At 38.8% G+C, this 26,251-nt stretch overlaps 1 protein-coding gene and 1 pseudogene across 10 annotated transcripts in view; both read right to left on the reverse strand.

The window, feature by feature from the left end:
• MPDZ (multiple PDZ domain crumbs cell polarity complex component) overlaps window positions 1-26,251 on the reverse strand; it is a 157,393-nt gene that overhangs the window by 43,576 nt on the left and 87,566 nt on the right. For 9 of the 10 annotated variants that reach the window (XM_047699414.1, XM_047699411.1, XM_047699412.1 and 6 more), the window contains 5 exons: window positions 25,156-25,440; window positions 24,761-24,884; window positions 16,372-16,570; window positions 9,809-9,913; window positions 5,955-6,047 (listed from right to left, as the gene is read on the reverse strand). In XM_047699414.1, the coding sequence (XP_047555370.1) occupies window positions 5,955-6,047; window positions 9,809-9,913; window positions 16,372-16,570; window positions 24,761-24,884; window positions 25,156-25,440 (806 nt within the window). The remainder of the gene's footprint in view (window positions 1-5,954; window positions 6,048-9,808; window positions 9,914-16,371; window positions 16,571-24,760; window positions 24,885-25,155; window positions 25,441-26,251) is intronic. The other variant, XM_047699409.1, reaches the window with a different exon arrangement.
• Window positions 20,014-23,050, reverse strand: LOC125083698 (60S ribosomal protein L9-like; annotated as a pseudogene).

Raw genomic sequence — 26,251 nt, forward strand, 5'->3', positions numbered from 1 at the left:
GTAAAAGAATGAAGGTGACCCATATTTTACACCATTCACAAAAATTAATTTGGATTAAGGATTTAAATGCAAGTCCTGAAACCTACTGGATGGATTAAGAACTTAAATGGAAGACTTGAAACCCACTTTGATGATATTTCTATAATATACATAAAATCAAGCCAATATGCTATATGCCTTAAACTTATACAGTGATGTATGTTCAATTACTTTTTGATAAAACTGGGGAAAAAAGATGGGTGCCTGGGTGGCTCAGTGGGTTAAACCTCTGCCTTCGGCTCAGGTCAGGATCTCAGGGTCCTGGGATCAAGCCCCACATCAGTCTCTGCTCAGTAGAGAGTCTGCTTCCCTCCCGCCCCCACCCCCACCTCTCTGCCTACTTGTGATCTCTCTCTGTGTCAAATAAATAAATAAATAAAATTAAAAAAAAAAAAACTGGGGAAAAAAGAAAGTAGAAGGGCAGTTGCCAGGGCAGGGGGCAGAACTGGGGAATTATTTAAAATTTAATGGGTAGAGATTTGTTTGTTTATAAGATGATGTTTTCTGGAGATCGACGGTAGTGATGGTTACACAGCAATGTGAATGTTCTTAATGTCACTGATCTGCATACTTAAAAATGGTTCACATGGTTAAAAATTATAACTAAGATATTCAATGTAATAAAATGTAATAAGTTAATTTTTGCCAATCTTATCAATTTATTGAAGTTTTACCAGTAGCAAAACAAAATCATTTTCGTTTCCCAATTACGTGTTTTTTTTTTTTTAAAGATTTTATTTATTTATTTGTCATAGAGAGAGAAGCGAGAGTGAGCACAGGCAGACAGAGTGGCAGGCAGAGGCAGAGGGAGAAGCAGGCTCCCTGCTGAGCAAGGAGCCCGATGTGGGACTCGATCCCAGGACGCTGGGATCATGACCCGAGCCGAAGGCAGCCTCCCAACCAACTAAGCCACCCAGGCGTCCCAACACTAATGTATTTCTGAAGCTGATTTATTACAGGTAAATACTGGACTCACACTTCAGGCTGGGACATGGACCCATATAAAAGTACCATTTTCCAGGAGCTCTAATATTGCAGACACTAAGTAATCAAGAAATTCAACAACTCCTGAACAGATGGTAACTTCTGAGCTTGGCAATCAAATCAAGGAAAAGAACATTCCTGCACACACTGTCAGAAGCTTATCCCTGTAGAAGTCTTCTTTGCCAAGGTAGACCGGGTAATTAACAGTCAGGGCATGGAAAGCAGAGACTGACAGTATCCTACATGATCTGATTCTACCACCACCTCCCCAAACTCGGCTCCCACAGCTCCGTGCCCTCTGTTCTCCACTCCAGCGACCACAGCATCTTCTTGCTGTTCCTGAAGCTCATCAGGCCTGCTCTCCTGCTTTGGGGCATCAGTGCCTGCTACTTCCTCCGCCTTGAACGCACCTCCTCCACCCATGTAATACGCACAGACGCTCACATTTAATACCTGCTCGGAGCCGTAAGAGCTATGAACGCATTAAGTTCCTGTCTTATGGGAAGACTGGCACATAAGAAGAAGGTCGTTTGCAGTGAGGTGCCGGGCTGAGAAGGAAAAAGCAGAGAAACCTAGCAGAGAGCTCTGAGATAACGAGCCTGTAATCTGCTCTGTGCTGCGGGAAGGGAGACAGTGCCGGACATCAAACAGGAGAAGAAAGCATGGTCCAACATATGCCCTCAATCTGAGGAGCTTTGAGGAGCTCTCGGAGGGGAGGAAAGACTGGACTAAGGACTCCTGTGTGGTGAGGGCTATCCAGTAGAAAAGGCTGGAGATAAAAGAGCACCAGGGCTGGGGGAGATGAAGCACGTGAGGTCAGCGTTTGTTACCTTATTAGAAATCGATAATCCTAGAAACTCTATTTAGTTTGGAAGGATGTGACCATGTTCCCGAATCTTAATAATGTTTGTGTAAATAGTTTAAACCAGTTAGAAACCTAGTCATCATTTTCTTTCACCCTGGGAATTCTGTGAAAGATAAGAAGCAAAATCCTCCCTTGTTTCTTAAAGCAGCTCCTGAGATAACACGGAAAAGTAAAGAAGTCAGTGTATTTAGACATTTGTAGTAAACATTTAAGAATTCAGGATACATACATAGGACTACTTAACCCTTCTCTATAAAGGAAAAAAAAATGAAAGAATGAAAGACAATGTCTGCTAGGATTCTTTGTAGTTAGTGTGAAGTGGAAAGTGGTTCTTATAATTTTTTTTTAATTTTATTTATTTGTTTGACAGACTACAAGGAGGCAGAGAGGCAGGGAGAGAGAGAGAGAGGAGGAAGCAGGCTCCCCACGGAGCAGGGAGCCCGATGTGGGGCTCGATCCCAGGACCCTGGGACCATGACCTGAGCCAAAGGTAGAGGCTTTAACCCACTGAGCCACCCAGGTGCCCTGGTTCTTATAATTTCTTAAATAATAAAAGTAATAGCAGCAAACACTCAAGAGCTTATCATGTGCTCAGCATTATTCTCTAGGTGAATACCACATACTTTCATTTAATTGTCACACCATCCCTATGGGATGGATACTCTTATTAGCCCCACTTTATAAAGGGAAGAGGTGCAGAGAGGTTACACAATCTTTGGATAACAGCCCTGTCTGCCTATATGGGGTCCAGCAGATAACAGTGTTATCAAATACAGTGTACTCTCTGGAAGAAAGGCTGTAACTTCTTAAAATCCTGGAGAAGATAACAAACACGGGGCTGCCAAAATGACCACAGTGCTGAGGAACCAGACTCCCCTCACTGAACGGAACACTGTAAACATTCTTTGGACAGAAAAAAGGAGACCTATAAAAATACAGTTTTATAGAACATGTTCAGAGTTAGTTGTCTGGGAAAATGGCAGCCTTTCTTAAAGCCTATACACAGGCTTACAAAAAATGAAATTCAGAAAAGCAAAGGTAAAAGGGCTCTGAGACTAGGCTGCCTGAGCTCTGAATTGAGTCCCTGAGTTTGAGTCCTGACTTTTTGCTACTTAACAGTTGTGTGGCCCTCTGCAACTTAATTAGTCTCTCTTACCTTCCTCAGCTGTGAAATGGAGCCAGTAAGTCTCTCTATAGCAGAGTTCGCTGTGAGGATTATATCAATGAATGTATGCCAAGTGTAAAACGAAGCTTTGGCATACAGCAAGCAATCAATCTTTTATCACTCTTACGATTACGACCGGGATTATGACTACTGAAGCAATGTAAGCAAGACTCAAAATTCAATCCATATGATGAGTGAGAAAATGTGCACCCCACCACCTTAATCCTGTTTGGATCATACACTGTTTATTAAGACAAGATACCATTTTCTAACTCTCAGGTTGACAAAAATGTGTTGTTTCAATGATCATATGATGTGGTAACAAGGTTGTGGGGAAAAGGGAACTCTCATATATTAAGAATTGAAGTAAAAATTGGTACAGTCACCTTAAAAAAGCAAGTTGACAACTTCTGATAACATAAATAACACATTTAAATCTATGAGCCAAGGGTGCCTGGGTGGCTCAGTCAGTTAAGTGTCTGCCTTTGGCTCAGGTCATGACCCCAGGGTCCTGGGATGAAGTTCAGTGTGGGGTTCCCTGCTCAGCAGGGAGTCAGCTTCTCCCTCTGTCTCTGCCTCTCCCCCTGCTCATGTGCTTTCTCTCTGTCAAATAAATAAATAAAGTCTTCAAAAACAAATAAATAAATCTGTGAATCAGCAATTCCTCTTATGGACACATACCTAGATAAATTCTCATAGTTAGGTATAAGGAAATAGAGATATTTATGGCAAAGAATTGTTATAGTAGCAAGTAAGTATTAAATAGTCAAATATTGACCTGAGAATAAACTGTGGTGCATTCGGATGCTGAAATTCACTGCAACAACCCCCTGAATGAATGGAGTGTCGGCGAGACAGACATCCAAGACACTGGACCCCGCGACGAGCAACAGGCTAGCGAGCGGTGCGCAGAGTGCGCTACCGATTCTGTCGATGGGAGTCACGTGCACACTGAGAGGAGCAGCTTATCTAAAATTTTAAAATATACACCTTGCTAAAAAACATTCTATTTCCACACAAGGTAAACTTCCTTTAACAGTAGAAATGAATGTCCCATCACATTTCCCATGTTGTATAAAAGCTCTGGTTATTTCGGTTAAGCATCCTCTTACTATTCTATGACCTTTTCCCAAAAAAGTACCTTTGTTAGTGAGTGCAGGGTATCTTCTTAGGATTTCTGGAAGCTCCACCCATACTCTCTCTGTACCACCTTTAGAGATACCTCAGGCTGGTGTGAAGACTAAAATTGAAGCTACAAGTATAAAAATCTTCCAGTTCAGAAGCTACACCCAAATTTTTCTCATAATAAAATTCTAAAGTGATTCCTGTGTCCAACATTTTCTCTTTGCTTAATTATTAGTGATGATGGTGACCATCGACCAGGCCAACGACTGAGACTGAGTGCTCACTATGTATCAGAAACCGGGCTAAAAATTTCATGTGCATTATCACACTGAATTCTCCAAATTTAAAAGATTTTACTATCAATCCCATTTTATAGATGAAGTAACTGAGAGCTAGCAGAGATTAAGAAATTTATCTTAAAAAGTGTAAAAGTCAGAATTCTAACATGGCTCTTATAGACTCTAAACATTGTGCATATTGCTTTCTAAAATCTGCTTTTCCTCTAACAGCATTATTAAAATTGACAAATATATCTTCTTCTTTGACTCTGATTTCTGTCCAACAAAATTCAAGTTCATCACTATGATCACCAACTACAAAATAATTTCATCTAACTCACTTTTGCCTTTATCCTCATATAAATAAGAAACAACATAATCTATTTTCTGCCACAGATCTAGCATTTAAATTCTGTTCTCAATGTGAATAATGATGTAGAGAGACCTTGATTCTTTAAGTAGGCTAAATAGCTTCTTAAGGAATTCCAATGAAAAAGTCATTTTAAATGGCTAGAAATGTTTGTTTTTTGTGTAAGCAACATAATATGTTTCCTATACTTTGAATAGGACTCAACCTAAAAATGTTTAAACATAAGCAAAGAAAATCATCAAACTGTATTATATTTATGAACAGTAGAAATTTTTCTCTCTGGAGGATTTTATGTATTTATTATAGAATAAGTATTAAGTGTTTCCTAAGTGCAAGAAACCATTATGATGGTCACTTGTAGATCTGTTTAGAGGGCATAGCCAATGACAACTACTAATATTTTACACTCAAGGTAAAATACCTTATATTTTTCTTTAATTATTTTGTGTGTCTCTACGTCTTGCCTAATCCCCAGTACATTATACTTCCTTGAAGGCAGGATTTAGGTCTCATACTTCCCTTTTATTCACAAAATCATCTGCATCCATAATCAGGACTCAGTAAATTCCTATGAAACTCAATTTGATTTTACTCAGCATGAACACAAAAATATGCCTTAGTGATGCACAGTGTTATATCTGAACATATTTAGGAAAACTATCTTTTCTACTATATATGAAACTGGTTCCAGACAGAGCATGGGTTAAAATAACTGCAGACTGTGATAACAAGATGCTTACACACACACACACACACACACACACACACACACACACACATTTTGAATATATGTGCTACAAATGCTAGAGAAAATTTAAATTACCATTTGGTGGTAAACCCAAGATTGAGCTCTATAGAAAATATAATCCATTCCCACCTACTTAGGCATAATTTTCTCTAGTTATTTGTATTTAGCCCCTACTATAATGCCAAATCCTTGTATACATGTTAGTTTAGACCCTGTGTAATAACATACTGTTCTTTCTACCGCACACAGGAAGAAATGGAGGGTAAGGGATATTAAAACGCCTTGCCCTATGTCAGAGTAGCAAGTTGTAATCCAGCACTAGAAACCACACCTCCCTATCTTTAAACACTGAGTAGGCAGAAGACAGAAATCATCCTTACCGTCTGGGCTGGTTCCAATTACTATATGCTGCATTTTGAAGCTCACTTTCTTCTCCCTCTCCTTCTTCCCGCTCTGGTAGTTCTGGAATGTCTCTGTTAAAAATTTACACAGTGAATACTCCAAAATCCTAGTAAATCCTAGTAAAACCATTAAAATGCAAGTTTTGTCTTATATATATTTTATTATCAATTTGCTAAAAATCAGAACTACTTCATATTTTCACCACCTTGGCCAATTTTACATTAAGGGGAAAAGAAAACCTGATCAAATGAAAATAAAAACCTGACACCAGAATCAATTTACCATAAATTAGTCTGGAGATAGAGCTGAACACCAAGATTCTTAGCTAGTCTATTTCTTTCCCAAGCGTGGGAGAATAAGGAAAAGGATCAAGAAGGGGAAAATACCAGAATTTTAAAGAAAAATCTTCAACAAGTATTTCTTAAAAACAACATGTAAAAGGTAGAAACACCATGTGGGTTATAAGCTTAAACAGCCCTGGTCGATCCCTGCCTTGAAAATAAGGCAGAAATTGAGCATCTCTCTTTCCTAAGGATGGGCCAGAGTTTTCCCCTCAAGAAAGGCAAATATGCTTCAAGTCCAACGTCAGTTCATCCAGAAAGCCCCACACTCCTTACAGAATACTCCTTACAGATACTCCTTACAGTTTACGATGCCCTTGTATTTAAGGTCACTTTTCAATTCCTGTAGGAATTCAGATTTTGCCAAATGCCAGGCATGTAACAAAATGTGTCCAGTCTGTTAACTAATTGTAAATTAAACTACAAATAACCATATCAATAAATACTTTGTTTTTCCAAAGGGATACTTTGTATCACTGAGTGACACTGTAAGGGCAATAGAGAATGGTTAAGTCAATTATGGTGAGACCTTATGCTCTTAAACTTGGCTTTCTAAAGATGAATGTCTACATATTCCTTTGAAACACAGAAGGCTATAAAAATTCTGATTTAATAAATGTTTGCAATTGATTTTTATAGAAATTTAATACTCTAAAGAAAATATACACTTAAATTATATCCATTTTCCAGCGACAGGAATACTGAACTCTGTCAAATCACACAACCTTTAGACTGAGATCAGAAGTCATAAAACCCAATAATCATCTGTGTTTGAATGTTTCACAACAAAAATCTTTGGAAAGCAACTAACTGCCCAGGCTCTCCCTGAACATGTCCTTTTTCCTTTGACCTAAATGTTAGATTTTTGCTTTTCAACTATTAAGGGAAAATCTATTTGCCTAACTATACTACCCACTGTTTTATGTTTGAATTCCTCTCCTGAGCAAGTTGAGGAACAAGGTTCTGAATGAGGCTGGGTTCCAACAGCCTAAGCCTGACAGTGGGACAACACTTTTGGGAATGGACCCAAAAAGGAGAATTTATTTTATTTTCCAGAAAGAGGGTTTTTAAAAAGGATGTTAAGAAGCAGACTGAGAAGGAGACAGACTGAGGGAAGCTATATCCTGAAGATGCAGGGCACAGAGGTGAACATGAGGCTAACCCTCGGGAAACAGAGCTGGAGGGAATAGGACAGAGGAAGCAAAGTATGAAATACAGATAATAATGAGAACTTAGAATGAGTTCCTAAAATATTCAGTGACAGCCATGGGGAGGGGGGTGGATCTTACCCATCCAAGCTCAGAGAGCTACCTGGACACACTCTCAGATACACTGGACACATGTTCCTGCCTTTTGAGCTTTAAGAAGATTAATATCCCGAATCCTCTGATAGAAAACCCCCACGTTCTTCATATGATTCTATAATCCTCGAATCCTTTCATCAACCCAGATAAATGTGTTGGTCACCCCTCGTTCATCTTAGAATGTGCTTTACAGAACTCAAGTGTTGTGTGCTCCAAGGAGCAAAATGGACCAGTTCTCCTCTCCCGAACTCACCTGGCTAAGAATGAATTAGACTTCTTTGCCCCTGTGTTTGAGTGTTGACTACCAATGACATTTCTATCAACTATAATAACTCTCTATAAACCTGCATCAAGATACCAGACATTGGCACAAAGTCACACAGTAGAGTAACAGAGGTAAAGTATGAACTGAGGCCATCTAACTGCAAACCTGAGCTTTTAACCTCCATGCCATGCTGCCCCATATTTTTATATGGGGCTTGTACATTTCTTTCTTTGAATCCAATGGTTAAGAACCTGGAACCTGACTGCTTATATTCTAATATTAGTTCTGCCAATTATTAAGTATGGAATTTAGCCAAGTTACTGAGCCTCCCTAACATAGATTCCTCTTCTATAAAATGCAGATTGTTTTGTTTTGAGGCCTGTTACACTAAAAGCAGATACACTTCCTCTGCAATGAAGCAGGTGGTCACAGCACTGGACAATCCAGGCCATTCTCCTTTCTGTGCTGGCAGGGAGGCACAGTGCTGAAAGTGGCTGTTTCTCTATGACTTTTGAGAGCTTGTAAGGCCTTACAACTTAATAGAAATACAATGTTACCTTGGCATAGCCTTTACACTATTCGAAGTAATATCTTAGGGGGACCCTGAAATTATTGCTTTGCTATTTTGCCAAGAAGCTACAATCATTCCATACCATTAAGCCTGAGACAGAAACTCCAGAGAGGAACATGGCTGAACTCCGTAGAAGGTGAAGTGAATACTCCTTTCTCCCACAAAATGCATGAGGCCCTAAGGCCTATGACATTGTTTCCTTTTACTAAACACATAGCATATCTTTCCCTCCCCTGTCTGTATTACTGCAGTCATGAGGAAACAGAGGTGCGCTATCAAGATACCTGCAGAGTCACGGACACCGGGTGTTCTGGGATGTTCTCACATCCTATACAAACAGTGTAACTCTTCTGAGAAGGCTCCAGGATGTTTGCAGAGCCATTTCTGCTCTAGCCTGCTTAAAGAGCAATCCCGTACTCAGTAGCGAATACAACCGAAAGAACGGCCCCAGGGTGGAGGATGTAAAGTCCTTCCTTCTCCATGGAAAAGCAATTCAACAATATTTCTTTCCCTGTGCTGGACTCAGTCAGCAGCAGCATCAAAATTTACTTCCTCCCTTTGTTAAGGGGGGAAAAAAACCCTTTCCCTGCATTAACTGTTCTTAATACTTTATGTATCAAAAGCATTTTAAAAAGACATACACTGTTTCCTAACATGCACATATACGAAGATGCAGCTCAACACTCTCCAAGGGTAAGAACTAACCATTAAAAACGTTTCTGAGGGCGCCTGGGTGGCTCAGTGGGTTAAAGCCTCTGCCTTCGGCTAAGGTCATGATCCTAGCGTCCTGGGATCGAGTCCTGCATTGGGCTCTCTGCTCAGCAGGGAGCCTGCTTCCTCCTCTCTCTGCCTGCCTCTCTACCTACCTGTGATCTCTGTCTGTCAAATAAATAAATAAAAATCTTTGGGGAAAAAAAAAAAAACGTTTCTGAATCTGTATGCCTGTTAATAAAAAAAAATAATAAAATTTCTGCATGTGTTTGAAAACATTTATGAGAGGAGAAAAGGCACAATACAGTATCATACAAACTGTAGGCTCCAGCAAAGTAGTGAAAGAGTTCTGAAATTTGAGGTGAATTCCCCAAACTCCATAGGTGAAGAGTACTATACAGAGTGGTGCCGCTTAAGATGATTTTCATCTCTTGGTTGGAGTTTTCATATATTTTCAACACTATATGATACTTTCCTGGAGTAATGGGGAGGCTGGGGTGAATACTTCTTTTTAAAATCTTGAAAGAAAGAAAAGGAAATCATTCTTTTTCATTGTTAGTGCCCCTGACTCTGGCCTCAGACTCTTCTGGGAGCTCGCAACATCTTTCACTCCCTGCAGCAAGTTTACTGCTTCACTTACCTGCCAGAGTACGAAGAAAAAATATCCAGAGCCATTATTCCTCCAGATTGTGGCCCCAAACTTATTCTGAACGCTTCCAAACGTTCTGCAGGCACATAAGTAATTCTGGAACAGAACACAATCCATGAAAAAAAGAAGGAGGAGGAGGAGGAGGAGGAGGAAAGCAAAGTTTTGCCTAACAGAAAAAGATTCCAAAACATAGAAATAAAATATCTTGTCCCTGAATCCCTACTTTTTCACACAAATCATTTAATCAGCTTACTCAGCAATTCCAAACTCGGAAAGGATAAAACATCCTATAGGCAAAAATAACAGATTAAAGTTTAAATTTTTTACTTTATATTTTAAATAATTAAACTTTAAAATGCTGATAAACTATATGTTTACTAATAATCATATAGGGGAGAAAAGCAGCATTATTTCAACTTCTATATGGGAAGACTAACAGTCTTTTTAGAAAAAGATCCATTAATCCTGGGGCACGTGAGTGGTTCAGTTGATAAAGTATCTGCCAGGGTCCTGGAATCCAGGCCCTCGTGGGGCTCCCTGCTCAGCAGGGGGAAGTCTGCTTTTCCCTCTCCCTCCGCCCCAACCCCGACTCGTGTTCTTTCTCTTTCTCAAATAATAAATAAAATCTTTTAAAAAAAAAAGATCTGTTAATCCTTACAAATATAAATTCTTCCATAATACATAATTAATTATGGCCATTAACAAGTATATAATAATTACATGTTAGCTCTATGAAGTTATGAACCCGAAGGTCTGAAGTTAAAACTAGCATAAGTTTATGGGAAGGCCCTCTTACTAATTTGTAGCAACTCCGTAATAAGTTATTTTGGTTTTAGAGAAAAGCCTGCTGTTTACACTTGAATGGTCACTTAGTAATTAAGCAAGCTCTGGCAGAATGCCTGCAATGTGGAAGGCACTGAGCAAGATGTTGACTACAGCTATAAAGTTCAGAAACTGATACTCGAAAATTCAAGTTTACTGCTGTCCTATAAAAGACTACATAACCACTATACCTCCCTAGATCTTCAACTTAATAGTTAGGTAAGAGGAACAGTGAATTGCAATTTGGTTCAGCACACTGTGCTAAAGTATGTGTCAGGTTTGTACGTATCAAAATTACACAATATAAAAATCATGAAGACTATTAAACCAGCTATCCATGACTTACCCATGAAGACAATAAGTACATAAAACCTGAGCAGGGGAGGGCATGGATAAAAGGACTGTCTTTTATGTCATAATAAAAGCCGAATTCTGCCACTGGCATTAATTTACTGCGTGAGGAAGACATGTAATTTCAGACATATTGGTTATTCCATAAAAATCATTCACCTCTGTAAGGTCACTTAAACTTAGCGTCAGAAGACACAGCTCTGTTTGCTCATCAGAGTGTAGTGGGAGGGCAAATCACCACTACCAAATCTCCACATTCTCAACCACAAGAAAGATGTCACTTTTCATGAGGCCATTGTAAGCTGAGGAGCATGAAACAAACAGAAGGCAGTGCTTCTCCAGCACATCAGCTAGCCTGGTCACACCTGATCACTCTGCAGACTCTGGGGACCCTTGGGGAGTCTCTCTTCATGACACTTTTACCTCCAGGACCAAAAAATAAAGCAGAAAGCACAGCTCAGAGGGTTTAGGAATACACTGGGAGACAGAGTTGCATTCTAATTCTGGCCCTACTTAATTTATTCATCCATGAAAACACCTTCTCTATGGTGTTAAAAATATATTGAATAGTAAATTTGAATTTATCCCTTCCCAAAATAATGAGTAAAAAATGTATGACACATTATGTCAGGAAGACTGATTCTATTTTATACTAAGACTAATAAAGATAAAACTAAAACTAAAAAACCTATTCAAGAAAAGTGGTATTGGGGTGCCTGGGTGGCTCAGTTGGTCAAGCGTCTGCCTATGGCACAGGTCATGATCTCGGGGGTCTAGGATGGAGCTCCAAGTTATCAGGCTCCCTGCTCAGCAGGGAGTCTGCTTGTCCCTCTCCTGCTGCCTCTTCCCCTGCTTGTGCTCTCTCTTGCTCTTTCTTTCCTTCTCAGATAAATGAAAAATAAAATCTTTTTTTAAAAAAAGTATTATTTCTGAAGATTCCATAAAGGTAAAACATATAAAGTCAGGAAGAGGTGAAAGAAGGAAAGCTAGAACACACTAGCAAAGATAATAATAATCATTCAGGGGCACCTGGGTGGCTCAGTGGGTTAAGCCTCTGCCTTCAGCTCAGGTCATAATCTCAGGGTCCTGGGATCGAGCCCCACATCCGGCTCTCTGCTCCACAGGGAGCCTGCTTCCCCCCACCACCCCCACCTCTCTCTGCCTACTCTGCCTATTCTCTCTGTCAAATAAACAAATAAAATCTTAAAAAAATAATAATAATCAGTTCAAAGTATTATGTTTTTAAAATGCTTTGAGAAGGAAAAAATATTTCTATCACAAACAATGCCAAAAATGAATTTTCCTCTATATTTGTCCCAAACTGTCTTTCCTTTTACCAAGGGTAGAGGACAGGGAGCTTTACAAATATTTTTCTGATATTTTAGACAGCAGTGAGAAAGAGGAAAGAAAGCAGCTTTTGCAAATATTTACCCCACTACACACAGTGAGGACACCGTAAGATTCCCACAATGCAACAGCACACGCAAAGCATTTCTAACACACGCCTGGTCATACAGCACACCTCCGGATCCCAGGAAGGGCACCAAAAATGAAATGTGGTCTGAATAAACACACTGAAACAGCTTCTTTGAGAGCTGTGTTAAAGATTCGTACACGTAAACTAACCTCTGGTTACAAACGGAGAGGAAGGAGAAAGGGCAGCATCAGTGATGCTGACATGTGATCTGGATACTAATCCAGAGACGGCGCCTGCACGCGCAGGCGGGATCACACCCTACAAAAGAGCTTGAAAGCTCTGTAGTTGGAAAATATGATTTTCAAATGAGTTCACAATCGTCAGTGCAATGTGAACATGTAACAATCTCACAGTGGTGTTGATATTTACATTCTCATGTAAATGAAGAAAGGAAAGCCGAAATGTATACTCTGAGTCCGTATCTGGATCTATCCCTGCAATGGGAAGTTAAAAAAGCATGAAATGGTTTTCACAGACAAGTTGTAACACACAGCCATCATGAGCTTTTGAATCACCAATACTCACACATAAAAGGGGGCTCGATCATCAGCAGGTGCTGCAGAAAATCTAGAATGTGAAGCATACGCCGCAGCATCTTTTTACAATGGTGTTAACAAATGTCAATGTCTTGAGCGGAATGTGAGATGCATACATATGTAGTTAAAAGTGGGTGCTCCTGGTTGTTTTTCTTCCCCTTTCCACCTCCCTCCCCATCTACACCTCCCCCAGAAAAGCATCTGTTCTTTACTGGTGTCTATAGCAGTGATTATTAACAAGCATAGAAAAATGTAACTGCAATCAATCTTTTATTCCTTGATCAGGAATTCATCCCACACTTTAGGTTAAGGCAGGTGAATTCTGATTCAGCTTGGTAATTATCTGGCAGATGTTAGAAGCAGCTGCTGCTAGGCACAAAACCCTGGCTATTATTACAGAAATATAAGAGCTCCTGGCAAGGTGGAGTGAGAAGTGAAACAGAATACATTCTGGTGAGGCTTCACATCTGGTTTTCCATACAAAATAATGAAACCTGGAACTTAAACTGGCTGTTCTTGAACTCTTGAAACTCAAATTATCTACACAGGCACGCATGAGCGCACACACACAAAGTTCCTTGCTATCTATCGCAAGCGGCAGAAAAGAAATTCAGTGCCTTGTCTTCAATAAGCAATGCTTTTCCTAAAACCAATCAGTTATGTAACTGAACTATGTAGAGCCTTTTTTTAAGGTCCCCCAATACACTCCTCCACTGGCATCCCACCTTCATAACAAGACACAAAAGGGAAGAGACACGGATGGAGCCTAGATCCGGGTAATGACTACAAAGCTTAATTGGCCAGAGGCAATGTTATGGCTCCACTCAGAGTAACTGGAGGGACTCGCTTTCCTTTTGGGAGGATTATTCACATAGCTCTTAAGGTAATTCTAAACCGTATGCTTCAGAAGAGCTAGTGATAGGAAAGGGACAGGGCCAAAACATTTCCTGCAAAATTGTGCTCAGCTCTAGTCCATCTAAATGGCTATTCTTTTTTTACCACTTAACACCCTTTTTCTGAAAAAGTAGTATATGATTCGAATTTCTACCATTTACCCCATGAGTCAAACTATAACCATCTGAATCTCAGCCTTAGTAGGACACTTGGGAAGAAATCAATATGTTTTGTGATTCTGTTTATGAACGTGTGTGTGTGTGTGTGTGTGTTCACACACAGGTAAGAATATGAGAAAGAGATTGATTGGCTAATTTATTTCTAGAGAAGGAAAAGTTGCAGGACTTTTCTTATTCACTTTTTTAGTTTAATATATTACATTTTGGGGGCGCCTGGGTGGCTGGCTCAGTTGTTAAGCGTCTGCCTTCAGCTCAGGTCATGATCCCAGGGTCCTGGGATGGAGCCACACATCAAGCTCCCAGCTCTACTCAGCGGGGAGTGTCCTTCTCCCTCCCCCACTCCTCCTGTTGTGTCCCCTCCCTGGCTGTCTCTATCTCTGCCAAATAAATAAAATGTTTTAAAAAATAATAATAAGATATTACATTTTGACTCCTGGGATCCCAAAGCAATAATTTATGAAGTTACCTCCGACATCCTAAAAAGCCCTGCCAAAGCTGCTGTAAGCACAATTGGGCCCATCCTGGTGCTGACCCAGAGCGTGGGAAAACAAATAAGGCAAATGACAAAAGCAACATAAAGAAGGAAAGGAGAAAAAGGACTTTGGGAGCTTGAAAAAGCACCTGACAACTTCCCTAGAGTTGACTAGATGCCTAATTTATGCCAAATTAATGTCACAATGGTCTTATTCCTTGGCCGCTTTCTAAGTGTTTCAGTACATTAGAACTGAGGGGGACGGCTAGATAACCAAGCACTGTTTCTGGTGCACGGAGTGCCAGAAAGTGGGCAAGGGACCTGCACCAGTGCTCATAGCATAAGACATCCATATCACACAATCAATTAGATGTTTAATTACCAGGCCATGTGTGTTTTATACTACATATACACTATGTAAGCTAAAAGCCTTGCAATAAGGGGTCCCCATGTGGGTCTATAGCCTTCATCTTTGAAGCTAGAGGAATGGACACTGGCCCATAATTGATAAATAAAGCTCTTAAAGTTTCTCTGTTTTCTTAGAGGCACTAAATTTCTAATGTACTTGGACTCACATTATTAAGATAATTAAGGAACTGTCACAAGATGAAATGATCTATTCCATTATAAAAGTCAAAAGAGCATGAAAAATTATGAAAGCCTGTTAGAGAAATTCCACCCCCAAATAATACTAATTTTGTATAAGATGGTAGAATCCACTTCAAACAGTATAAATTTTTCTGCTTTTAATGATGGCAGAATGAAAGACACACTGGTAATATATTTTTTTCTTACCTAAGCTCTAGTAATACATACTTTGCAAAAGAATAATATAGAATGAAGTCAGTAAAATAACATTAATACAGCAAAGTTTCCCATAATGGTAATCATTGTATAAACTTAAGGTAAATAATCTTTCCCTGAGCTCTTATCTTACTATTTTATCCCTTATACATTAAATAAAAATATTCAATCATCAATGCTAGAGAAAAAAAGCCAAGCTATTACATTGATGAGGTGTGACAGAGTCATGAACTGATTTTTATGTTGGCTCAAGAAATGTTTAGTAACTTTAAAAACCAAGTCAGGAGGGTATGTGCTATGGTGAGTGCTGTGAAGTGTGTAAACCTGGCGATTCGCAGACCTGTACCCCTGGGGATAAAAATATATGTTTATAAAAAATAAAATTTAAAAAAAAAGTAAAATAAAAAAAATTAAAAAAAAATAAAAACCAAGTCACATCTATAACATGCTTTTAGCACATTATGGGATTATGGGATAGTTTAAACGCTTATTGACAAAATATCCTACATGCCATACAATCGGACTATACCAATATACTGGTGAATTCTCCTGGAGCATGATGTAGTTAACCAAACAGTAAATGATGGGTCAGACTGACGCTGTTCTTTATGGTCTTTTCCATGACTGGTCATTAAAGAACCAGCTTAGTCCTAGGATTCACATAGGTCAGTTGGGTAGTACACAGTTCCTTGCATTAAGCCAACCCAAACTTCTCTGAAAGATCCTGAGTGGACCCTCCTGCTCTGTGAGAGATGTCTCAGGATTTTGCAAAAGCACTGGAACAAAATTAAACACAGGAGGCAAATCATTTTCAAATATTTCAACATTGTATAGTCTTAAAGAAACTATGTCTATAATCAAGAACTACTCAGGAATAGTCAAGTTCCTGAGTGATTTATATTTAATAAATATGTGATAATTTTTGCATATGAAATAGAAGTACCTACTGAAAAGATTCTGATTCATGAATTGAAATTTTTGAATTTCCCAAGCCAAACTGGAGTGAACATAATACTTACTTTATGTCAGGCCCAATGAGAGAGTGTCTTCTCAACATCGCTCGTGCCTGGGCATTAGTTAAACTGATAGTAGATTCTTCATTAATAGATAAGATGCAATCCCCAACAGCAATCCGGCCATCTCGACTAATGGAACCTCCATGAATAATGCTTCGAACAATCATCCCCAAGCCATCTTTATTAGCACTTACTGTCATCCCTATGGTAAAGGAGAAGCACAGATATGTATCAAGTTTGTGACCCTCCAAAATTCATGTTAACTTGAATTTAATAATCCCTATGGATTCATAGATAAAAGGAGCAACTTTTTTATCCAATAAAAAAAAAAAAACAATCAAAAGGAAAGAAAAAAATTTCTAACATAAAATAAATTTTAAGTACATTTTTTAATGTTTCTCAACTTGTATCCAGAAAAAGACATTCTATGTTGACTGCACTAAAAATGAAATAGATCTACACTGTGGAGTGAATAGAACTCAGGCTATTTGATGTGTTGCCCCTTAAACAGAAAACTCTCCCAAGGCAGATATTTTGACAATAACAAATCAATTTTATAGCAGTTCATCTCTTATACATATAAGAAAATAAAGAGAAAGACTATAAATGGAAAATGAGTTGCATAAATTAAGAAACTCCAGGCTTTTACCTTATTTCTAGATCATTTATTCATTTACTATGTGTTTACCATATATTGACTATGTGCCAAGTTCTATGCTGATTTCATGAGATGGAAAAAGCAAGAAGCCTGTACTCAAGTCTTACCCTCAGTGCCTGATGTATAGTGGTCTGTTTAACCAAAGGGATGTGCACTTAATTCTAATCTCTCCCCAATTCATCTCTGAATCTGAAGTCCTAGGAGCTCCAGATCTCGGTATTTCATTGCCCTCCTGACATGTTCCTGAGGTGGCTAATAGGAAACGCAGCCTTAGTATATAAAAATTGAATTTCCAAGTTTCCACTCTCCGTTATTTCACCAGGTTCCTTCCCCTCTTTGGCAACAGCATCGTTGTGCTACTCTCCATTTCTCAAAACAGAAACGCTGGAGTTGTTCTCGAGTCCCAGCTCCCTCACTCTCCTTGTATCTCTAATCCATCATCACGTCCTGTCACTTCCAGCTCCAAAATTTATCTTGAGCGCATTCACCTTTCTCTGTTTCCACACTAACCCTACACCAAGCTGGCACTTCTTGCCTCACTTTTTGAAACAGCTTCCTAATTGGTCTTCCTAATTGGTCTCCTGACAACCACCAATGCATTCTTCTCAGAGCAGACACAGCGACCATTCAAAGGAGACAGACCACATCACCACCTCGTTAACAATCCTTTACTAGCAGTGCTAACATACAGCACACCTAATTGGCACAGTCTGTCGGGCACTGATGGCCTGGCCCTCCCGACATGTGCCCTTCGTGAGCACCAAGCCCTTGGCTCCCCATCCTCCAGCCACATGGACTGCTTTCAGAAACACACCCAGCCTCTCCCCACGTCACAGAGGAGTCTCTCCCCAACACTATTCTGTAGCTCTCACACAGCTAATTCCTTCTCACTCTTCAATATCACTTCCTCAGAAAGGGTTTCTCAATAAATCCCCTCTGAATTTATGTTTCCTTCTCACCCTACCCTCATATTTTTTCAAAAATATAAAAATTTCTTCAAAAATATAAAAATAATGAAATTGAAATTATATTTAAAACTGTGCATAATATTATTGTAAGTAGGGGCACCTAGGTGGCTCAGTCGGTTAAGCGTCTGCCTTCAGCCACAGGTCATGATCCCAGGGTCCTGGGATCAAGTCCCATGTCTGGATCCTGGCTCAGCAAGGAGATGTGTACTCTCTCCCTCTGTCAAATAAATTAATTAAATATTTAAAAGATTTTTTTTTTAATTAATGTACGTAAATTCACTTAAAACCAAGTGCCAAAGTCCCTTCCAAACAAGATTACATAATTAATGTAAGGAGAGCTATAAGGCTGTAAGGGTGGTTTATAAAAACTTGCTTTAAGATTCCTTTTGAGGTTTGCATTTTGTGTATAAAAGTAAAGTAATTCTTTTAAATATTAATTTTAATAATACCAAATTAGACATGATATTTCAAGTATCTTTTTCTTAATTTTTAAAAAAGATTTTACTTATTTGACAGGGAGAATGAGCGAGAGAGAGAGCATACGCAGGGGGAGGAACAGAGGGAGAAGGAGAAGCAGGCTCTCACCCCCGCCCCAATCAGGGAGCCCTATATCAGGCTCAATCCCAGGACACAGAGATCATGACCTGATCCAAAGGCAGATGCTTAACTGACTGAGCCACCTAAGTGTCCCTGTATGTCAAATATCTTTTTAGGAACAACCCAGATTATAATATGTTTCCAACTTGGTATTTCATCCCTGAAAATGGGACATCCAAGCTTTAGTTATCTAGCTATAGTTCTCTCACAGAAATAAACCATCATCAAATGTATTTAAAATATTCTGTTAAAACTTATACTAATGATTTTTATTTTATTTCATTTTTTTAGCATCCACAAATGAAGTTCTATTGGAAACTGACCGTGGCTGTTCCCTGCGGATCCTCCATTGGCTGCGTTCATGCCACACCAGCAAAGCTGAGCAGGCACAAGAGAGGTTGTACCATCTATAAAATCGAATGTATTTACTGTCTGGTCCTTTACAGAAAAAGTCTGCTGACCCCTGTTTTATATCATCATGGGAAATTTACTAGTCTGTGGCTGTACCTCAATTTCCCTAGCCATAGTAATTCTTTTTTCCTAAGAGCTTGATCAAGGTATAACTGACAAGGAAACTACATATTTCAAGCATATAATGCGAAGACTTGATAGACGTATACCTAGTGAAATGGTCACCACCACAGTTCAGTTACTTAACACATCCATCATCTCACAGAGTTACATTTTCCATGGGTCTGACAACACTTAAGATGGATTCCTTTAGCAAATTTTAAATATACAATATGGTACTAACGGTGGTCAGAGAGCTGGACATGAGATCCTCAGAACTGACTCATCTTAGAACTGAAGGCTTGTATCCTTTGACCAGCGTCTTGCCATTTTCCCCACCCCTCAGCCCCTGGAAAACACTATTCTACTCTGTTTCTGTGAATTTGATTTTTTAAAAAAGTTTCCACATATGAGATCACATGGTATTTATCTTTCTGGTTTATTTCACTTAGATTCATCCATGTAGTCACAAATGGCAGGAGTTCCTTCTTTCTTGTGGGTAAATAAGATTCCACTGTAATGGACATTTACTTTTTATTATTTTTTTGGAAGCACATTTGTTGATTTTAATGTTCCTAAGAACTGTTTTCTGGAAGATTTTCATTTTTCCCCCCCAAGTTTTTATTTCAATTCAGTTAGTTAACACATAGGGTAGGACTGGTTTTAGGAGGAGGATTTAGTGACTCATCACTTACAACAACACGCAGTGCTCATCACAAGTGCCATCCTTAAAACCCATCACCCATTTCAGCCCATCCTCCCAGCTACTGCCCCTCCAGCAACTCTCACTTTGTTCTCTACAGTTAACAGTCTCTTATGGTTTGCCTCTTTCTGTTTTTATCTTATTTTTCCTTTGCTTCCCCTATGTGCATCTTGCATCTTGCTGTTTCTTGTAGCTGGATGACTTAGATCTCATTCATCAGCCTGCTAAACTCTTCCTTTTTTAAAAAAATAGATACCACCCCCAAAATTTTCTGATATCCTTGCTTCTAACTGGTGGGACTTGCTGGAGCAGAGCAGCTGAGTTTGATACAAGTTCAATATCATTTCCACCAAGAATTAAATCATGTTTCTGGGCTTGAGATACTGAACAAGCAACCCTTGGCCTCGCATGAACCCTGTGGAAATCTTTTTCGCCCAAGACATTTTGGATTTCAACAAGAGAACCCTTGTCCTGAATCACAATGTTGTTGGGGAAATGAGCATTCACAGACCTTGATCTTGTACTGAAAGACCAGTGTAACACCCTTGATCATGTTCTGTACATGACAACAGAGAGTGCAGACCACAGTTAGTTCTTTCTAGTTCCCCACCATTTGTCAACTCGGAGTCTCTACTTTTTCTTTCCAAGGAGACTGAGTTCTACATAGATGTGACTGATGTCCCTTCGCAGGTCTCCTCTGGGGCCCTTCACAGTAACAGTGCATCCCTTTAGAGTGAGGTCAACATCTTCTGGTCAACAGCCTGAGTTCTGACAATGGGTCTTCATTCTTACAGTAGATGTGACAAAGAGCTCTTAGGCTTTAATTTTAAAATCAGAGACACCTGGGTGGCTCAGTTGGTTAAGCATTCATCTCTTGATTTCGGATCAGTTCATGATCTCAGAGTCATGAAATTGAGCCCCATGCTGGGTTCTGCACTGCACATGGAGCTTGCTTTAAGATTCTCTCTCTCCCCCTCCCTCCATCCCTACCTCTGCTCTTGCTCTCTTTAAATAAATATATAATTTTTAAAAATGAAATAAAATAAAATTGAGGTTTAGATGAATTTCCTGATATAATAGAAAGCAAGGACACTTCACCTTTCACTATTTTTTTTTCTGTAAGAACTGAATCATCTTAGTATTCTTTTTTATGTCAAAACTTAGAAGTTAAGGTAGAAGCAACCCAAGTGTCTAAAAACAAATGAAGGAATAAACCAAAGAAATACTCAGCCTTAAAAAGGAAAGAAATTCTGAAAATAATGTTTTTAAAAAGGAAAGGAAATCTTACACATGCTATGGATGGATGAGCTTTGAAGACATTCTGCTAAGTGACTAAGCTAGTCAATGGGACAAATACTCTACAGATCCCCTTACATGAAGAACTTAGGATAGTCAAGACTTATAAAGACAGAGAATAGAATGATTGCCAGGAACTAAAGGACAGGGAGAATATTTATTACTTAATGAGTACAGAGTTTCGGTAGGAGAAGATGAAAAAGTACTAGAGATGGTTTGTAGTGACAGGTGACAACAATGTGAATAGACTGTCACAGAAATGTATACCCAAAATATTGTATTTATTTTTTAACTTTTTTTTTAAATTATTAACATATAATGTATTATTAGCCCCAGGGGTATGGGTCTGTGAATTGCCAGGTTTACTCACTTCACAGAACTCACCATAGCACATACCCTCCCCAATGCCCATAACCCACCACCCTCTCCCTAACCCCCTCTACCCTGGCAACCCTCAGTTTGTTTTATGGGATTAAGAGTTTCTTATGGTTTGTCTCCCTCCCAATCCCATCTTGTTTCATTTATTCTTTTCCTACCCCCCAAACCCCCCATGTTGCTTCTTGACAGCCTCATATCAGGGAGATCATATGATGGTTGTCTTTTTCCGATTGACTTATTTCACGAAGCATAATACCCTCTAGTTCCATCCACGTCGTCGCAAATGGCAAGATTTCATTTCTTTTGATGGCTGCATAGTATTCCATTGTATATATATATACCACATTTTCATTATCCATTCATCTGTAGATGGACATCTAGGTTCTTTCCATAGTTGGCTATTGTGGATATTGCTGCTATAAACATTCGGGTGCACGTGCCCCTTCGGATCACTACATTTGTAGCTTTAGGGTAAATATCCAGTAGTGCAATTGCTGGGTTGTAGGGTAGCTCTATTTTCAACTTTTTAAGGAACCTCCATGCTGTTTTCCAGAGTGGTTGCACCAGTTTGCATTCCCACCAACAGTGTAGGAGGGTTCCCCTTTCTCCACATCCTCGCCAGCATCTGTCATTTCCTGACTGGTAAATTTTAGCCATTCTGACTGGTGTGAGGTGGTATCTCATTGTGGTTTTGATTTGTATTACCCTGATGCCGAGTGATGTGGAACACTTTTTTTCATGTGGCTGTTGGCCATCTGGATGTCTTCTTTGCAGAAATGTCTGTTCATGTCTTCTGCCCATTTCTTGGTTGGATTATTTGTTCTTTGGGTATTGAGTCTGATAAGTTCTTTACAGATTTTGGATACTAGCCCTTTATCTGATATGTCGTTTGCAAATATCTTCTCCCATTCAGTCAGCTGTCTTTTGGTTTTGTTAACTGCTTCCTTTGCTGTGAAAAAGCTTTTGATCTTGATGAAGTCCCAATAGTTCATTTTTGCCCTTGCTTCCCTTGCCTTTGGCAATGTTCCTAGCAAGAAGTTGCTGCAGCTGAGGTCAAAGAGAAGTTGCTGCTGGTGTTCTCCTCAAGGATTTTGATGGATTCCTTTCTCACATTGAGCCCAAAATATTTTAAATGGTCAATTTTATGTATCTTGGACTATGCTAAAAAATGATGTAGCCTGACATACTAATAGAACAAACAAAAACCTATTTGGCTATCTCAACAGACAAAAATATTAGACAAAATTCAACATTCTCTCAGCCAACTAAAAATAGGCACACAATCGAAAGGCTCAGTTTATAAAATCAAGTATGCTCAAACCATGACTCTTACTTGAGTCTCCCAACTGCTTCCAAAATACTTTACCAACCTATGCCAGAATGGTCTCCAAACCCAATCTGACGCTGTCACTCTTCTGCTCTCAGCAACCACTGCCCATAGGAACCTCCGGCAGGCAGGAGGATCTTAGGACAGGCCTGTGTCCTGCACAGGACCCCTGGCAAGTGTATCCCACCCATCACTCCATTAGCATCAAGTCTCACTCTGCCACTGTCACACCTCACTTCATCCATGCCACACAAAGTTCAGTAATGCCTCATAGGTCTCTGCCTCAGCTCTAGAAGCTTCCCAATTATGTGATAAATTATGTGATAAATTTTCCCTGAAGTCTTTCTAAACTCCTCCATACTCAGAGCAGGGATCAGCTATCCTCTCCTTTAAGCCTTCTATGTTCTTCGTATAAATGCATTTAGGATTTGATATGTCAATTTGCTTACTCTCTTAAACTCACATTTCTTGAGGAAAGTAGCTAAATTATGGTGTCTATGCACAGTGACTCGAATATAGAAAACAATAAATGTTCAACAGTTGAATTAAATAATTACACAAGAATAGGGATTTTCACATGGGCTTTGCAAAATCTCTGCCTTATAAGAAGGTTAAAAAAAAGGGCGGGGGGATTCCATGGTCAATTAAATATAAGAAATGCTGGATTCTATAACTTCTTAAAGATCCACAATGCATATTTGAATACCAAAGATACTGAGAAGCAATGCAAACAAAAACCTGTCTCCTTAAGTGTAATGTTCCCAACTTCTAAACTTGTAGCCCATTTATAACTTCTATTAACATCTTATAGAATTAGTATTCAAAGTAACAGGCTTTCATAAATACTTCACTAACAGATGAAATATTTCTGACACATTTAGATATCTATAATATGTCTCATAATTAACAAATTTAAAAAGTTCTATAGCTTAAGTTTTATATTACTTTATTAAATGTAATATATAAGAAATAGTCAAGCTAAGTGAAATTCTTTGCTATAATTTTGCACTTAGCTGCTCTTGGTAGTACCCAGCTGCCACCACATGGAACAAAATTTAGAAGGAGACAGAGACTGGAATTCTACTCACCACATAAGCGCTGTTAGACTTCACTGCCAAGTCTCAAATTTAACAAGGAAACAAGACTCTGCCATAAGATATCAATGCAAAGGGCATTGCTTGGTTACATGACAGACGGAACAAGATCTCTGATGTAGAGCTAAACAGTGTCTTGGGCTGCAGTTGGACATTCAGAGTAACTAGTTTATGATTCTATTAACCAGCACCACATGAGCACAGAAGAACAAATGTGCTCTGCTTCCATATAGTTTTTAGCTATTGTAATTAGGATTTTATTTCTAAAGGAAATCTTCTTTCCCCAACTCACTAGGTTTTGTGATTATTAACCAGCCTCAACCCCTTTATGGGTAAAAGAGGACACAAAAGCCCCACCACCTGGGAAGAAATATTGCATAACTTGCATTTATAGTTTGGTGGTGGCACACCTGGCTGTCTTTTTCGTCTTTATTTCAGTGAATGAAAGGAATTAAATACAAACTGACTTATGCATAACTGGTAACATTCAAAGAAACTAATAATTTACTTTTTCAAAGAATTCAAAATTCCAAATTGCTGACTTTTCATTTCCTAAGAATTCCTTTTCTGATTTGCTGTTTCATACACAAACAATTCATATATCTTTTACTTGAATGTGAATGAGGCTCATGCATACTTTTAAATAATTAAGAGAGTGAGGATTTAAGCTCGTCAGAAGTAAACAAACCTGTTAACCATTTCAGGAAAAATAAAGAGTACATAAAATGAGAACCAGAAAACCCACAGGAACACTTATAACATCTATTTTATTGCCTACAACAATGCTGAAACCGTGTTCAATATTTCATCTCTGGCAAAGGGGTTGAGAGGGAAGATACATGTGGAAAGGAAGGAACCTACCTAGGCTAGAATTGCCTTTTGCTATAGTAATAGTCCTCTCAAACGATTCTTCAGACAGGTTTTGGAGCATGACACACTCTGCAGTCGAGGTCAGGGAGCTCTGCTGAATTAAGAACTCGGAGCCCTGACAGAAAATAAGTAAGTAAATAAATAAATAAGTCACATGGAAAGGAAAACAAGACTTTGGAGTATGATTTCAACACCACCCCTGTTCTCTAATTGGCTGTGCCTTCTTCAGCAGGAAGCTATAACCAAAACAAGTTCATAGGTCGGATTCTGAAAATCTCAACCTCAAGAGAGCATTTGCTCTAAAGGCAGAGATCAGCCAGAATACTCCACAGTGCCACTGTTTCTAACCTCATCATAACATACAATACATGTATTTAAAATGTTACCTTTCCCGCTGAATCAGGTAGCACAGGAGAAGGACGTTCTGCACTTGATATCATTTCATTTGGTGGGTGAGAGTCAGCCCATGTTCTTGTGTTTTCACATTTGTGTTGCTGTTCAATAGCATTTGCAGGTGTATAATCATTTGCAGCAAAGCCAGAGGCAGGACCCATGCTCAAGTCTGCTGAAGACGGACTCTCATCCTGTCTTTGCAAGAGATTCTGGGTGTACAGTTCCTCCAAGGACATGTGCAGATCAAGTACTGGATCTGAAGAATTTTCAGTAATATCCTGATGATTAAAGAACAAAAAATAAAAGTCACAGCCAGAGTTACATCAATGTATTTTGCAAGACCATTTCTTAATAAATAACTAGTGGGGAAAAAAACCACAATTATTCATTACTCAAGAAGCATTAGCAAACGTACAAATTCTTCTCTTAGCTGACATTTGCATTATCTTTGTTTTTATAAATGCTTTTGAATACATTTTCTGTAGATCATGTATGCCATGTTCAACTGAGTTATACCTGCACTATATAGCATACATGATATCATTTAGATGCAATATTGTGTTCTATTCACAAACAAAATTATAGTTTAATCCACAAAGGAAAGCAAGTGACTTGTATTTTCAAATCTTAAAGAGTAGTTCACTTTCAATCAGTATGAAATTCCTATGTAACATCAAGAACGTAAAGAAAATATTGATTCTGATTTACAAGAATCTCTAAGGAAAAATTATTTTGATAGGCATTTCTAGATATTTATAGAAAACAGAAAGCTATGCAACTCAAATTATTATAGGGAAAATTTTCATAGACATTCTGCAAGATAAACAAAGGGAATACCAAGAAGGTGTATAGTAAGATGTAGGCTCTACTCTAGGCTCTCTTATTAACAACCTATATATCACAACAGGACCTCTCTTGACTTTATATTTAGTTTCTAAAATTCCCTGAAACTCTAAAATTCTAGTTCAATGTATACATATGCATCTATTTACAACAGATATATTCTATCACTTATGTGCTTTGGGCAAGCAGCTGCTCCATGAACTGCTACTGAATAAACATATCAGTTTTCCCTTTAATTCTCTTATT

Source organism: Lutra lutra, chromosome 13 (assembly GCF_902655055.1).
Source record: "Lutra lutra chromosome 13, mLutLut1.2, whole genome shotgun sequence".
Classification (NCBI taxonomy): domain Eukaryota; kingdom Metazoa; phylum Chordata; class Mammalia; order Carnivora; family Mustelidae; genus Lutra; species Lutra lutra.